Consider the following 14,643-nt stretch of genomic DNA (forward strand, 5'->3'; position numbering starts at 1 on the left):
GAACTTCCATTCCATAGGTACGTCTACGTACCACACTCACGACACTGACGGGCGCACGCTACGCTAGAAACTGAACGCTCAGACTCAAGGTACCGAGAGCGGGGACGCGCTAAAAAGGTACCGGCCTCTCAAAATCGACCACCTCAGGGATTTTGGGGCAGGTGAGGTGCACCGACCCAGGCGAACCAGGGAGAATTGCGGTACAGACTGGACCTGGCGAACACCCCCCTGCGACCGCGACGACGCATCGAAACCTTCCCTTGGCTGGAGTCCCGACTGGAGACTCAGTTCTCACTCACACACCCACACACCCACACCCACAGCACCCATCGATACTTCCACAGCCTTTCTGGCGGTCCTGGCAACGACTGCCCAGAAAGAGTTGCAGGGTGGAGCCCCAGGATTTATCTTTAACAGCCTCCCGACTGCCCTTGCTTCCCGAATTCGTTCATGCTGCCCTCCGCCTTCGCTTTTTTCCCTTCACTTCTTCTCCCTCACCTTGCGCCATTCTGGTTCTCTCCACCCTCCAGGCTCTCCAAATCCTCTCTTTTTTTTTTTTTCACACACTCGTTCCATCGACCGGCCATCTCGATATCTCGCGCACCCAAGACCTTGACGAGTTCCCGAGACCCTCGCTTTCCAGCCTTTGGTCACCAAGTGACTTGCACCAAGACTCTGTCCACGGTCAAAGGTGTAAGCGGTCACCTCCAGCGGCGAATCTCTTTCTCTCCACGTCTCCCTTCCTAGCGACGACCGACGACAACATTTTCGACTCGGTTGCCCTGCAGACATCTTGCTAGCAACCTTCGCCACTGTTTAGCGGCCGCTACCTCTACGGGTCGGATTTTGCGCCCTTACACATTCGTACGTACCTACTAGTGCCGACACCGCAACACGCTTTAGCAACCATGTCTTCGGGCTCTGAAGACGACAAGCCGCTCGCCAAGGTCAACGGCCACGGTACGTCAATGCTTCTGTGATCAGTCACACCTTTCCCCATCAACCCTCGCTCATTTCACTCTATCCTCTGCCCCGTCACACTGTTTGCCAACCGATTTGAGTCAACGTGTCATGCCTTCCATGGCCTCGCCTAGATGCAACCTGTCATTGTACCACGCCCATGAGACTAATCTTTTCTCTTCGACTATAGCCTCGGCGCCGACCATCTCCAAGGCCGATGATCGTGCCATGGACGCTGCTGATTCCAAGGTTCATATGGCTCCCGTTGGTGTCTCCATCCGTAATGGCCCCGTCGACCAGGACAGGATGGACATCGACTCCTCAGTAAGCGGTCAGGCTAAGCGCAAATCGCGGGCATCCATTGATCAGTCCATCAACTATAAGGATGACTCCAGTGATGACGAAGCACCCTTGGTAAGTTTCCCTGTCTTTCCAGCTTGGTATCCATGCTTGGTCTGTGGCTGACCAGGACAGGCGAAACGTTCAAAAACACAACATAAGCAACCAGACTCCGATAGCGACGACGAGCCGATCGCGAAAAAAAATGGCGCGAGATTGCCTCCCTCCGCCAAGAATACGGATATGGACGTAGATTCTGATGACGACGAACCTCTCGGAAAGATCGCCGCAAAGAAGGCCAATATCGAGAAGGAAGCCGCTAAGGAAGCCAAGAGTATTCGTGCTGGTACCAAGGCCAAGAAGCCTGCTGCTAAGAAGGCCGTCAAGGATGAATCCTCCGATGACGAACCCCTTGCGAAACCCACCAAGCGACAGGTCAACGGCACAGCTGCGAAGAAGACGAATGGTGTGAAGAAGGAAGAGTCTGACTCGGATGTGCCCATCGCTAAGCGGGCGAAGAAGGCACCTGCCGCAAAGCCTGCTGCAAAGCCGGCTGCAAAGGCTGCCACGAAGGCTGCCCCGAAGGGCAAGGTTGCCGCTGTCAAGAAGTCCGTCAAGGAGGAATCGAAGGACATCACCGATGAGGACGATGAGGAAGAGGAGTATAAGTGGTGGGAGGAGTCGGCAAAGAAGGAAGATGACAGTATCAAGTGGACCACCTTGGAGCACAACGGCGTCATCTTCCCCGAGGATTACCAGCGTTTGCCCAAGGACGTTAAACTGCTCTACGATGGAACGCCGGTCGAACTCGATATCGAGGCCGAGGAAGCTGCGACCTTTTTCGGCTTCATGCTTAACTCGACGGTGAATGTTGAGAACCCAACTTTCCAGAAGAACTTCTTCAGGGACTTCAAGGAGATCCTAGATCGGACAGGTGGCGCCAAGGACAAGAATGGCAAAAAGGTTGACATCAAGGAATTCGAAAAACTCGACTTCTCCCAGTTGTGGGCTTACAAAGATGCTCAAACGAAGGCTAAGAACGCCCGGTCGTCAGCAGAGAAGAAGGCCGAGAAAGCCGAAAGGGACAAGAGGGACGCCCCCTATCTATATTGCAAGTGGGATGGGCGAAAAGAAAAGGTTGGTAACCCCAGAGTGGAAATTCCAGGACTTTTCCGCGGTCGCGGTGATCACCCCAAGACCGGGTGTATCAAGAAGCGTGTTTTGCCAGAGCAAATTACCATCAACATCGGCAAAGAGGCCAAGGTCCCAGAGCCGCCAGCTGGCCACAAGTGGAAGGCCGTTCAACATGACAACAAGGCAACTTGGCTCGCGATGTGGCAAGAGAACATCAACGGACACTACAAGTATGTGATGTTGGCAGCAAACAGTACTGTGAAGGGCAAGGCCGATTTCAAGAAGTTCGAAAAGGCCCGTGAGCTCAAGAAGTACATTGATCGCATCCGTGCCGATTATACCAAGGATCTCAAGAGCGAGGTCATGGCTGACAGGCAACGCGCAACGGCCATGTACCTCATTGACAAGTTCGCTCTCAGAGCCGGTAACGAAAAGGATACCGAGAACGAAGCCGAGACTGTCGGTTGCTGCTCTCTCAAGTACGAGCACGTCACCCTCAGGGAGCCCAACACTGTCATTTTCGACTTCTTGGGCAAGGACAGTATTCGTTTCTACAACGAGTTCACGGTCGATCGCCAGGTCTTCAAGAACCTCAAAATGTTCAAGAAGCCTCCCAAGGAGGACGGAGATGACATCTTTGACAGACTGACGGTATGTTTAATCTAACCCACTTTACAAGATTGGAGGTTTGCTAACGCGCTGTGCAGACAACCCAACTCAATAAGCACTTGTCGAGCTACATGCCTGGGCTCACGGCAAAGGTTTTCCGTACTTACAACGCATCGTACACCATGTCCAAGCTGCTGCAGGAGCTCAAGGTGACGAATGCCACTGTACATGAAAAGGTTAAGCTCTACAATGACTGCAACCGCCAAGTTGCTATTCTTTGCAACCACAAGCGTACTGTCGGTGCTAGCCATGAGCAGCAAATGAAGAAACTTGTCGAGCAGATCAAGGGTTTGCGATACCAGAAATGGCGGACAAAGATGATGATGCTCGACCTTGACCCCAAGCTCAAGAAGAAGAAGGGTGCTGCCTACTTTGAGCTGGATGAGGACTTGACAGAGGAGTGGGTCAAGTCTCATCAGGAGTTCCTCGTTGAGGACCAGAAGGCCAAGATCAACAAGAAGTTCGAAAAGGACAATGAGAAGCGGATAGCCGATGGCGAGAAGCCTCTGCCTGCCAGCGAGCTCAAGGAGCGACTCAAGGCGGCATCCGAGCTAGAAGCCAAGTTCAAGAAGGAGAACAAGACCAAGAAGGTCGAGGCTGAAGGCAAGGGTCCTTCTGTCGAGAAGCTGGAGGCAGCTCTTTTGAAGCTTGATCAACGTATCCAGACCCTGGAGCTCCAGTCCGCGGATCGTGAAGGAAACAAAGAGGTTGCTCTTGGCACCTCCAAAATTGTAAGTTGGATGGGCTTCCCATCAACATGCATAGTAGGATGCTAACTCTCTATCACAGAACTACATTGATCCCCGTCTTACGGTCGTCTTCTCGGCCAAGTTTAATGTGCCTATCGAGAAGTTCTTCTCCAAGACGTTGCGCGAAAAGTTCAAGTGGGCTATCGAGTCTGTCGGAAACGACTCGACGTGGGAGTTCTGAGGTTGGCCAAGCATCGTCGTTCGAATTCTGAAAAGTCATTCAAACAAGCCGTTTCTATAGACAACAACATGAATGTTCACGTTGTTATTATGCGCCTTTCACTCAATCATACACGGAATAGCCTTGCTAGACCCTTTGGTGATCGTCATACTATTTTCACTTGGGACATCGTGGATTTCGTTAGAAAGCTTGCTGGACGCAGATGCCAGAATTACAAAAGCAAGCGAAGCGAAGGTTGTACGCTGTCTCTCAATGGTTGTAGAAATGAGGGAGGCAATTTGCTTGCCTTTTGATGAGTTATATGGGGTTCCCAACCGCATTGCGCATAGTTTGCTCTCTGAAGATGGAGTTACGGAGGCCGGTGTCTTCTGAAACCAAAAATGAACCATCGTTAACAGTGAATAAGATCGACCACCGTCATCGTTAGTTATCACGCGCACGCCTGTTGGCGAGGATAGAAATCACTAGAGGTAGGGAGATAATGGTATGTGCAAACACAAGATGAGACAAAGATGCCAGAAAGCGATTGCGTACGTGCCCAAGCAAAAGAAATCTACCGTTTGAATGCTCGCGAAATTGTCCAACTTGCGTGTGTGAGGTGTCTATCGTGCTGTAAGTACAAAATTACCCATACCATATAGGTTCATCATCATTTCCCCCCATCAATCATATACATTTAATACTGACGTCGCCGGTACATATCAGATCTCCATCAAGCCAGAATTCTCTAAGTAAACGCCGTATGAGGTAAAACGCCCAAAACCAAATTCATCTTGACGCCTGCAAATGCATCGTGCTGCTGACTCCTCGCCTCTGATCTCCGATAGAGAAGAAGACCCAGACGATTATCGAGCAACGCAAAGACTTAGTATGTTGTCATGCCACTCAAGATTTACTCTCAAGCCAAACACCCAACAAAGGCAGCAAGAGCCACCGTCACAAGCGACGTAGCAACCAGCAAGCCCTGCGGCGGCCTCGCCATTGCGCTCGCCGCGCCAACAGGCACTATCTTCCCATCTGGTTTCATGACCCAGCCCTCAGGAATCGACCCATGGGTGCTGCTGCCGCTGCCACCATTAGAACCCGACGCGTCCCCACTGGCCGACCCGATGCCGCCCACGGGCACCGAGCCCCCCGCCGACCCCGTGCCCGTCGCCGCCACCGCGCTAGCCGTCACCGTAACCGTGCCGGCTTTACCCAAGTTCCCGTTCACCTTGCCGCCCTCGGCAATGATGCTCTGCCACGTGCCGCTCGTGTCGCCGTACCGGTACGACTTGCCCGTCGAGTAATCGCTGACCATGACGCTCTTGACCGTCATGCTGAAGGGCCCCTGGCTATAATCCGTCGGGCCGTGGGCCCACTGGATGGTCCCCGGTGAGTTGGCGCTATCGCCCCCGGACCAGGCGCCGAATTTCACCTGCATGGGACTCTGCGGGTACTGGCCCCCCGCATCATTGACGGTCAGGACCCGCACAAGAGTGCCGCCCACGTACCACGAGATCTTCTCCGAAGTCCAGTCGATCGTGTACTTGATGAACTGACCCTGGCTGTTGGGGGCCGGGTTGAACTGTCCCCGGTCGTAGCTGGCGGTTTTTCCTTGGAAGAAGAAGTTGGTTTGCACGTATGTGTTGTCCGCGCCCAGCCACTCAAAGTCGATCTCGTCAAGGTCATCGGATTGGAGGACCACGGAAGAGACGATGCCGGCGCCGGGGGCCGCCTTCATGGTTATTTCAACCCGCCCGAACATTATGTAAAAGATGGAGGTTAGCTGCGGGGAGTCGCCGGATTTGGCGACGGTGAAGGAGACTCCGTCGTTTCTTGAGTAGGAGGGGGTGCCGCCGGAGGGGTTAAAGGAGTTGACAGCGCCTTGGGTGAAGTCGACATCGATGGCCATGCCGAGGGCGGTGTTTGGAGGACAATCGGCTAAGGGGCGGTTAGTGTTAGACATGTCTTTCTTTTTGGCTATGTGAGTCTGAGATGAAAAATGGCTTGAGGGACATACTTCGCTGTGTTGGGTTACATGCTGTCCATGTTTGTGCGGAAGCTACACTTGCGAAAGCAGCTGTCGCTGTTGTCACCGCTGTTCGCCAACTTAGGGACACCATGGTTGTTGTTTCGCGATCCCAGGTCTTGTGGTGACACAGGGGAACTAGAAAGAATTATTCGAGAGCTTTGGGTTGAAGAGGCAACCAATGTTTGGGTTTTTTCTTCTTTTTTTCTTCTTCTTTCCTGGTCTTCGAAGTTTCGTCGGTGTTCTCGATCGCGGGGTGAGTTAGTAGGACGGACTTGTGTGAGCGGTGATGAGATGGTGGAGAACTCAAAGCCGAAGCAGCGGTCGCAAGTCCGAACGATATTCGGGGTTGATGGGTAACGACAGCAAGTCTGAGTATAAATTGACAGACTTGTTGGTGTATGACGACAGATGGGACGACAGTTTAACGAGTGATGATGGTCAACGGTCCCAGAAGTGGCAGTAGTTTCGTTATGTGTATAAACAGGAAAGAAGGGTCGCGGGATCTTGCATGACACTCGCTTGCCCTGTTCCCGGACTTTCGAAGGGATCAAATCAGGGTATCATCGAATGCTACTATAATGCGTAAACGCGCGTGGTGGAAACAGAAAAGGAAGGCCGGGAATCCAGAATCCTAAAATCACACTCTCCGATCACATCGATCCTTGTGGGAGGAGGCCTGGTTAGACTGGCTGAACGAAACGGCCTAGGTCTTGTCCCAGCCTCTCACAAGTCACCAACCTGCCAGAATCGGCATCGTGGACTCCCCACCATCAGCTCTCTTTGAGTGCCTGGGCTTGAAGCGACGGAGCCTGTTCTTTCAAGGGACCGCTGGGACTTTGAACTGAGAGCGCCATCAGATAACAACTTTCTGGCTGTTTGCACAAGTTTAGTCACGTTTCGCATGGTCAAAATTTCCTTCAAGAAACAATATAGCAATGTTTGTCGATCTTTGCGTATGTCAGAATTAGGTTGGAATCATTCCTTTCTTCTTCTTTTTTACTTCTTCTTTTTGGAAGGGGGGAAGAGGATGGGGGGTGGTTAGGGAGGTACAGGCAAACGCTGCTGCTTGTGCTGTTGCACTGAGATTGGATAGGTATTCCACACTGCCACCGCTGCCATCATTGACCAGTGAATCGGGTGGTTGGGAGTGGGTTTTGCTGAAGTGTGACGGGCCCGCCAACTCCAATCCCGCGTGAAAAGTATTCGGTGGTTCTGGCTCCATTGTGGCTCAGAATCCTCGGCGCCGCTTCTCCGTTAATGCTCCACTTTTCCGTAGGTTGTCTGGTTTTCCGCTGGGCGGGTTACTCCCGTTGCGCTCCACTTCGGACGGAGTCCCACGTTGCCTCGACACCGCATTGTTGACTACTGTCGTGATGGGGAAAGTGCAAAAAAAGGGGGCAAGTCATCGCAAGTGATGAAGACACTGCTTACATTTCCCCTGAACAATGTCAAGCACTCCTTACATGGGCACCTGCATGCATTGAGGTGGCTCCTTCTTAACAATGATCGAATTGACCAGAGCGCGGTCTTCAGTTGTTCTCAGCCATCGATTTGTTGAACTCTGTTCATCTTTCTTTCGACTCTTCAAATCACAGATGCTTTAGTCTCGTTCTTCGCTAGTGACTTCTTCACTCCAGTCTTTGAAATGCCGATCAGGGCCTTCCGAGGACTTGGTTTCTCGTCTTTACTCTGCTGTCTTTCATCAACATGCGGATGGTAAATACATGGCCCCTTCTTGATCATTTGCCCGATGTTTTCTCTCGTCCATGTCTGAACTTCGATTCTGACAGCTGTATTTTCCAGAAAAAAGTCAAGTCGACGTGATCAAAATGTCCTCTTTCTTTGTTGCTGGCCAAAGGAGTAACCGTTGAAGCCGCGTCGCTTGCTCGTCCGAGCAGCACTGAGTGCTTCTAGGACGACTGACACCCAACCAGAAAATCTCTTTTCCGTCAACCACAAACTATGCCGAAACACTGGATTCTGCGCGTGGATGGCCTCCGAAGATCCAAGAAGGACTATCCTTACATCCCGAGTCAACGCGGAGATTCTCTTCGAATAACCTTGGAATTCGGACGAAGCCAAAAAGGTTGCATCCTCAGCTTATCATCCTGCAACAACTTCAGGTCACGTCCTGCCATCGAGTCATTTTTTTGCTTGGTCGAAGAAACTATTGCCAATCGCTTAATAGCATGTCCGAAGCTTCGCAACAAGATATTCGGACGGAGGTGCGGTGGGCTGGTGTTGTCTCGCAAGGGCTCTCACACAAGCATATGACTGCAGTGCACAAAAGGGGAGCATTTCTCTGCTGTGGCGTTTGATACAGGAGTAGGAAGGTGAAAGCATGTAGAAAAGGTCTCTATTATCGACATGTTGTGGTCACGATTGAGATATCTGGTGTCGGTGTGGTGATACAGATACTGGTGGAATGTACGGTTGACAACAGACTTAAGCTGCACTTAAGATGAGAGGTAGTCTATGTACGGGCGACGAGTCTGGGCGGTATCTAATAGCGGCATGTACATACACGTGTACCTACTACGAGTTGGCCACACCGCATGTGCACACAGGGTCGAGTCGATTTTCTGTTACGTACAGCCACCGAAGTTCATTCCTCAACTTGAATGCTTCGAGGTCACTTGATGTCGACATTCTTTGCGATCCCGGCGAGATCGCAACTTCGATAGACCCCTCAAAGTTTCTCAGAGCCACTCCACTTCAAGCCCCTGTTTGCCTTTGGGTAACAGCGGCTAACAGCGGAGATGTCATCCTCCCCGCTATCGGCTCATGGTTATCTTCAAATATTTTCAATCCACTTCAAAGATCGAGTCATCTTTTCTGTGACTCCATCTACCACATTCATATGAAACCGGAGTATTTAACTATCAGCCCCCTCACATTTTGAATTGTATACTACACTGAACATCAATTACATAGACTTTGCGGAGCAAGTACACGGATCCCGGCCGACATTGCGGAGTTCAACCCATCCGTTCCCCGAAATTCATCAACACTACACCCGGCCACAATGGGGGAAGCACTCATCAACGGCTCCGGCGCCGTCTCCAACGTCAGTGCTTTGGAAACGCTTGGTCCCGCAGCCAAGCTAACGGACGCCGACCCTTCTGAGATCCCACCTGCATCAGGCCCCGGCCGGGAGAATGCAGTCACCATCAGCGACATCCTCGAGAGGCGTGCCAAAGCCGGCAGACTCATTGCACCGACCGCTTCGTACTCGGATAGCGACATGTTCAAGGGACCGGTATGTCTTTGAGTCAATGGACCCTACCCTCAACCCTGCTCCTACCTATCTTATCGTATTCTCATCCACCGTAGCAAGTAGGAAAACCCAAATCCAAGTCTATGAACCGTAAGTTTCCCCCTTCTTAAGCCCAGTACATCTGGTCAAGTCACTATAAAATTCTTACAACCCCTTAGATCACCTCTCCGCCGAATCCCTTTCTCGCCACCCCTGTGCCCTTAAACAAGCCGCCCGCCACCTCAAAAACCCCGGCATCATCTCCCTCGGCGGCGGCCTTCCCTGCGCCGAGTACTTCCCCATCGAATCCATCACCCTCAAGGTACCCACACCGCCTCACTTCTCCGAAGCCGCCACGTCCCAGTCCGGGGCCGAAGTCCGCATCGGCAAGTACGACTCCACCCACCCTTCCATCCAGGGCACCTACGACCTGGCCGTTGCGCTCAACTACGCACAAGCCGGCGGCTCCGCCCAGCTGTTGAGGTTCGTCACTGAGCACACTGAATTGGTCCACAACCCGCCTTACAGTGACTGGCGGTCCTGCCTGACGATCGGCAGCACGGGTGCTCTGGAGCAGACTCTTCGCATGCTCTGTGACGGGCCGGGGAGGCGTGATTCTATCTTGACGGAGGAGTATTCGTTCTCCACGGCTCTGGAGACGGCGGGGCCGTTGGATTTGAAGGTGGTGGGTGTCAAGATGGATGGGCAAGGGTTGTTGCCGGAAGCCATGGATGAGCTTTTGTCGAACTGGAATCCGGAAGAGAGAGAGGGCAGGAGGAAGCCGCATGTGCTGTACACGGTGCCGAGCGGACAGAATCCCACGGGCACCACGCAGGGGTTGGAGAGGAGGAAGCAGGTGTATGAGGTGGCGAGGAAGCATGATTTGTTTGTGATTGAGGATGAGCCGTATTATTACCTTCAGATGCCGTTGGAGGAGTCCAAGGAGACGGAATCGGGGACCACGGCTGCGAAAGAGGGCGAGGGCAAGGAGGAGGAGACAGTGGAATCCTTCATGTCCTCACTCATCCCCTCCCTCTTGTCCCTGGATGTCGATGGCCGCGTCCTGCGCATGGATTCCTTCTCCAAGGTGGTCGTTCCGGGGTCGCGTGTCGGGTGGGTGACGGCCTCGGAGAATATCATCGAGCAGTACCTCCGGCACGCCGAGGTGTGCAACCAAGGCGCCAACGGCATCTCACAGGTGATCCTGTACAAGCTGCTGGACGAGCAATGGGGACATGAGGGGTACTTCAAGTGGTTGATGAATCTGAGGCAGGAGTATACCAAGCGGAGGGATACCATGGTGACGGCGGCTGAGAAGTTCTTGCCCAAGGAGGTGGTGAGCTGGACTGTGCCTGTTGCTGGCATGTTTGTAAGTTTTTTTGGCTTGGTTTTCGACCCCTACCTATGGTGGTGAACTTGGATACCAGTATGGACGATACTAACATGACGTTCTGTAGTACTGGCTCAAGATCGACCACTCCCAGCACCCCGGTATCCAGGCTGGGAAAGGCATTTTGGAAGTTGAAGAGGAGATCTTCAATTCTTGCATTGCCAGGGGCGTTTTGGTCGCTCGAGGATCTTGGTTCCGCGCTGAACAAGATACAGAGCCGAACGAGCTCTTCTTCCGCGCGACGTTTGCGGCAGCAACGGCCGAGAACATGACAGAGGCAATTAGAAGGTTTGGAGAGGCCATCAGAGAGAGCTTCAAGTTGTGATCAGTGTCATGGTTGGCTATTGATGGAACATGATTTTTGGTGTAAAGCGTTCCTTTTGGATATGGGTACGACATTGGCATAGAGCAAGTTTACAAGAACTGGTAGCCAACATAAATGGAGTAGCGAAACGTTGTACTTGATGAGAAGTACCAGTGGTATTATGAGCAAAGAGATGAACCGCCTAAACCGGGGATGCCAAAGTCTTCCGTCGTAGGTAGGTATATACAATGCTACTGGTTCAAACAAATCATTCCCGCTTCGCCTCAAAGAACGCGACCTTGACTCCATCGGCAGGCATCAAGACAATATCAGTCTTCATCCTCGGCTTGCCTCCATCAATTTCATCCATGTAGCTCACCACCCGGTCGTATCGCTGGAACAGTCGCGTCAGCACATATCCCATCTCGGTAAGGGCGAATTGCTGGCCGATGCAGATACGGGGGCCTCCGTTGAACGGGATATACTGCCACGGCTTAGGCTGCCAGTGGAACCAGCGGTCTGGAGAGAACATCTCAACATCTGGGAATTTCTCGCTGACGGGAGGGTACAGATCGGGTCGGCGCTGCATGGTAAGAGGGCTATAACCGATGGGTGTATTCTTGAGAATAGCAATTGGCTGAGAGCCATCAGGACCACCGCCACGGGGGAGAGTAGTGTCCTTGAGGGCCATCCGTACACTGTACACGAAGAAAAGAGTTAGGAAACAATCATCTTGTTAAGAAAGAGGTTTCGGGGAGACTTGCTTGAAAGGAACTACGGGGTACAGCCGCAGAGTCTCGTTCATGACATTTTGAAGGTACTTCATGCTCTTGAGATCGTCATATGTGGGAGCGCGGTCAGGTCCGACAACGGAGAGGATCTCGGCGCGTAGCTTCGCCACAGCTTCGGGATGGCGGGCGAGCTCGTATATTGTCCATGAGAGGGTGCAAGCTGTTGTGTCACGTCCGGCAAGGAGAACGGCCATCAGCTGGTCGTGCAACACTTGGCGGTTTTTGGTGAAACCAGCAAGGGCATGGAGAAAAGTGTAGCCCTCGTCTCCCTTGGACTTGCTCGCGAGCTCCTCCTCGTCAAGTCGAAGGGCGCGATCAATGTAGAAGTTGATAGTCTCGTCGATGACTTTCAATCCTTCCCAAAAGGTCTTTCTCGGTACAAAACGGTTGAGAGGTCCGGCCCTGGCGATGAGGATCTGCACCCGTTGTACCTCCTGGAACGCGTCGGCAAAAGGTTGTACCGGGGTACTGTTTTCTGTCAGCAGCCTAACATATAGGGAAAGAGGCATCGGGTAGGACAAACCTCAACGACTTGATATCTTTGCCAAGCAGGAAATCGGTGGCGGCATCCAAAGTGTAACGAAAGAAGAGATCGCTGATATCGACCGGCTTTCCATTACCAGCTTCCATGTCGACCATCTGATCCTCACCATTTAGGGCTCCTCCATTGGCGATTGTGCGGAAAAGCATTTGCATATGATTTTCAAAACATTGCAAGTCACTGACACGGTTCTTGATGAATTGGGGACGGATTAGTTGACGGCTGGCATGCCAAAGATCGCCATCGGTCGTGAAGATGCTGTCACCCAAGAAATCCTTCCACTCCTGATGGAAGCCTTCGCCCTTGCCGTAGTCTTCAAACTGGGTGGCTAGAATAGCCTTGATGTTTTCCGGCTCCGAGGTAAAGATAATTCGATGACCAGCAAGCCTAACCTCGCCAGTGTACCCACCAATACTTCTGAACATCTGCTGCCAAAACTGGAGGGTTTTGTGCTCAGCTGCCATCTTAATGGTGGTCCTGATGAACTTGATGCCTTTATAATGGTTAGTATGGTCTGATCTTTGTTGGAGGATGCCAAACGGGTAGCTCACCAAACAGTCCACTGTCGCGGATCTTGGGAGGCCGCAAACCCATTCTGGCGATTCTGAAACTCTGCCATACTACCTGCAAGTATCTAAAGACTATCAAGCCGAGAAGCACCCCGCCAAATATGATCGGGGTATTCTTCAAGGAGAGGTTCCCAGCGACGTCTTCGACTAGGCCCATTGTGACGGTGATAATGGTATGAGAGCAAGTCTCAAAAGCCTCCCTCGGCCTTGGAAGTTTTGGAAAGACTTGGCTCACAGCTTCAGTGAGGTGAAGTCAAAGGTATGATAGGAAGGTGGAAAGTATATTGCCAAAGGATGAGTAGAAATGGACATGATCATGGGTTTCCCCCATGTTGATTGGGGAGTAGGACAGATAATATAGAAAGAGAAGAGTACGAAAAAAAGAGGAGGGGCATCAGAATGTAGTGATCTGTCGTAGGCGGGGATACATCCTCTGCAGCCATGCGGAAGCCCACCACCTACCACCCTAGCCGGACACTAGTTCTAGGTACAAAGGTGGCAGGCCGGGGTTGAACGGGACAACAATAGTGAATACGGGACACGAGAGGAAGCAAGTCTTTGAAACATAGGACCTGTCCACTCGTCAGGTCTACAAAGCAAAACTGACCGTCTGACTAGTGGCGGGCCGACGAGTAGTACCCCAGGTTCGGATATTATCCAAACCCGCCAACGTGATGTTCCCGTTGAGTCCGAGACAATTTTCTGCGTATTGTGGACGAAAGCGTACTGGAACCATTCCGACGGAATGATACCAAAGTCCGCCTCCCTCATCCTGGTAGAATCTCCTCATAGCCATGCTGTCAAGTCAGTAACAGGAGCTGTCGAGCAAGAATGAATGACGGGAAGGTTGATCTTGGCCAGCCCGCACGGTCCCAGTGATGGACATCGATCCGTCCAATTGCGCCTGCAGTTTTCTAAACTTTGACTGGGGCGGCAGGCAGCAGGGAGGCTTTCTTGTCGCCGAGAAAGATCTGAAAGAGGGGAAGTGATCAGGCCGGACGAACTAATAGGAAACGGCACAATGGTTGAGCCGCACATGGTAATGATTCACGTACAACTTGAAGCGACATGTGCGACTGCCGCACAGGGTAGGAAGGTACAACTTACAAAACTGTGTAGCATCGCGGACGACTGGGCTCTTTCTCTTTAGTGCTGTTTTCTGTCGGAACACAATGGGAAGTTTGTAGATCCGGCGCCGAATGATAGCGGCTGTGCCGAGCGGATTCCGCGGGTCTCTCTCCCATCAGTCATCCATCTTGACGTCCAACACCATGCCCGGCATCAAACACCGGTTCGCGGTTATACGTTCGGCGTGTCTATCTACCCGTCGGACCGTTGCACAGTGCCAACTAACGTGTCGAAGGTTCCACCGCCAAGGAGCATGAAGGTGCGAGCCCCATCACGGCAGCGGCCTCTGCATCAGCATCGTTCAACCCTTCGAGGTAAGAACTTTGATTTTTCGCCCAAGGGCGTGTCCGATGGTCTGGAAATAGGAATGGTGGTCCGTATTAGGTACTTCCACTTGGGGGTAAAACGGGCTGATTCATAGTCCCCAGTTATTCCAGGTTCGATTCCCAGAATCCTTACCTAGGTAAGGTATATACGCAGTAGATGTGAGTTTCAGAATAGTTGTCAATACTTTTTGGATGCTTTTTGACGACAAGGAATGCACCAATCAATGGCCAATACGGCATCCCCGAGCCCAAGTTTCCAGGTCATTGGACACGCTCTGAAAAAAACCTACAA

The 14,643-nt window shown here is 52.2% G+C and overlaps 3 protein-coding genes across 3 annotated transcripts; 1 reads left to right on the forward strand and 2 right to left on the reverse strand.

Annotated features, from left to right (window-relative positions):
• Positions 1 to 908: 908 nt before the first annotated feature.
• Positions 909 to 4,155, forward strand: NEUTE1DRAFT_72102 (DNA topoisomerase I; the record flags this gene model as incomplete). Its single annotated transcript, XM_009857813.1, has 5 exons — positions 909 to 960; positions 1,151 to 1,374; positions 1,582 to 3,084; positions 3,141 to 3,833; positions 3,892 to 4,155. 5 exons carry the CDS (start codon positions 909 to 911, stop codon positions 4,030 to 4,032), a joined length of 2,613 nt encoding a protein of 870 aa, XP_009856115.1.
• A 444-nt stretch (positions 4,156 to 4,599) lies between these two features.
• Positions 4,600 to 6,137, reverse strand: NEUTE1DRAFT_90798 (uncharacterized protein; the record flags this gene model as incomplete). Its single annotated transcript, XM_009857814.1, has 2 exons — positions 4,600 to 5,955; positions 6,035 to 6,137. 2 exons carry the CDS (start codon positions 6,135 to 6,137, stop codon positions 4,931 to 4,933), a joined length of 1,128 nt encoding a protein of 375 aa, XP_009856116.1.
• A 3,719-nt stretch (positions 6,138 to 9,856) lies between these two features.
• On the reverse strand, positions 9,857 to 13,054 carry NEUTE1DRAFT_150004 (uncharacterized protein; the record flags this gene model as incomplete). Its single annotated transcript, XM_009857815.1, has 5 exons — positions 9,857 to 10,671; positions 10,760 to 11,694; positions 11,761 to 12,255; positions 12,311 to 12,821; positions 12,880 to 13,054. 4 exons carry the CDS (start codon positions 13,052 to 13,054, stop codon positions 11,265 to 11,267), a joined length of 1,611 nt encoding a protein of 536 aa, XP_009856117.1.
• Between the last annotated feature and the right edge of the window lie 1,589 nt (positions 13,055 to 14,643).

The sequence above is a fragment of the Neurospora tetrasperma genome, assembly GCF_000213175.1.
Source record: "Neurospora tetrasperma FGSC 2508 unplaced genomic scaffold NEUTE1scaffold_81, whole genome shotgun sequence".
Taxonomy (NCBI): domain Eukaryota; kingdom Fungi; phylum Ascomycota; class Sordariomycetes; order Sordariales; family Sordariaceae; genus Neurospora; species Neurospora tetrasperma.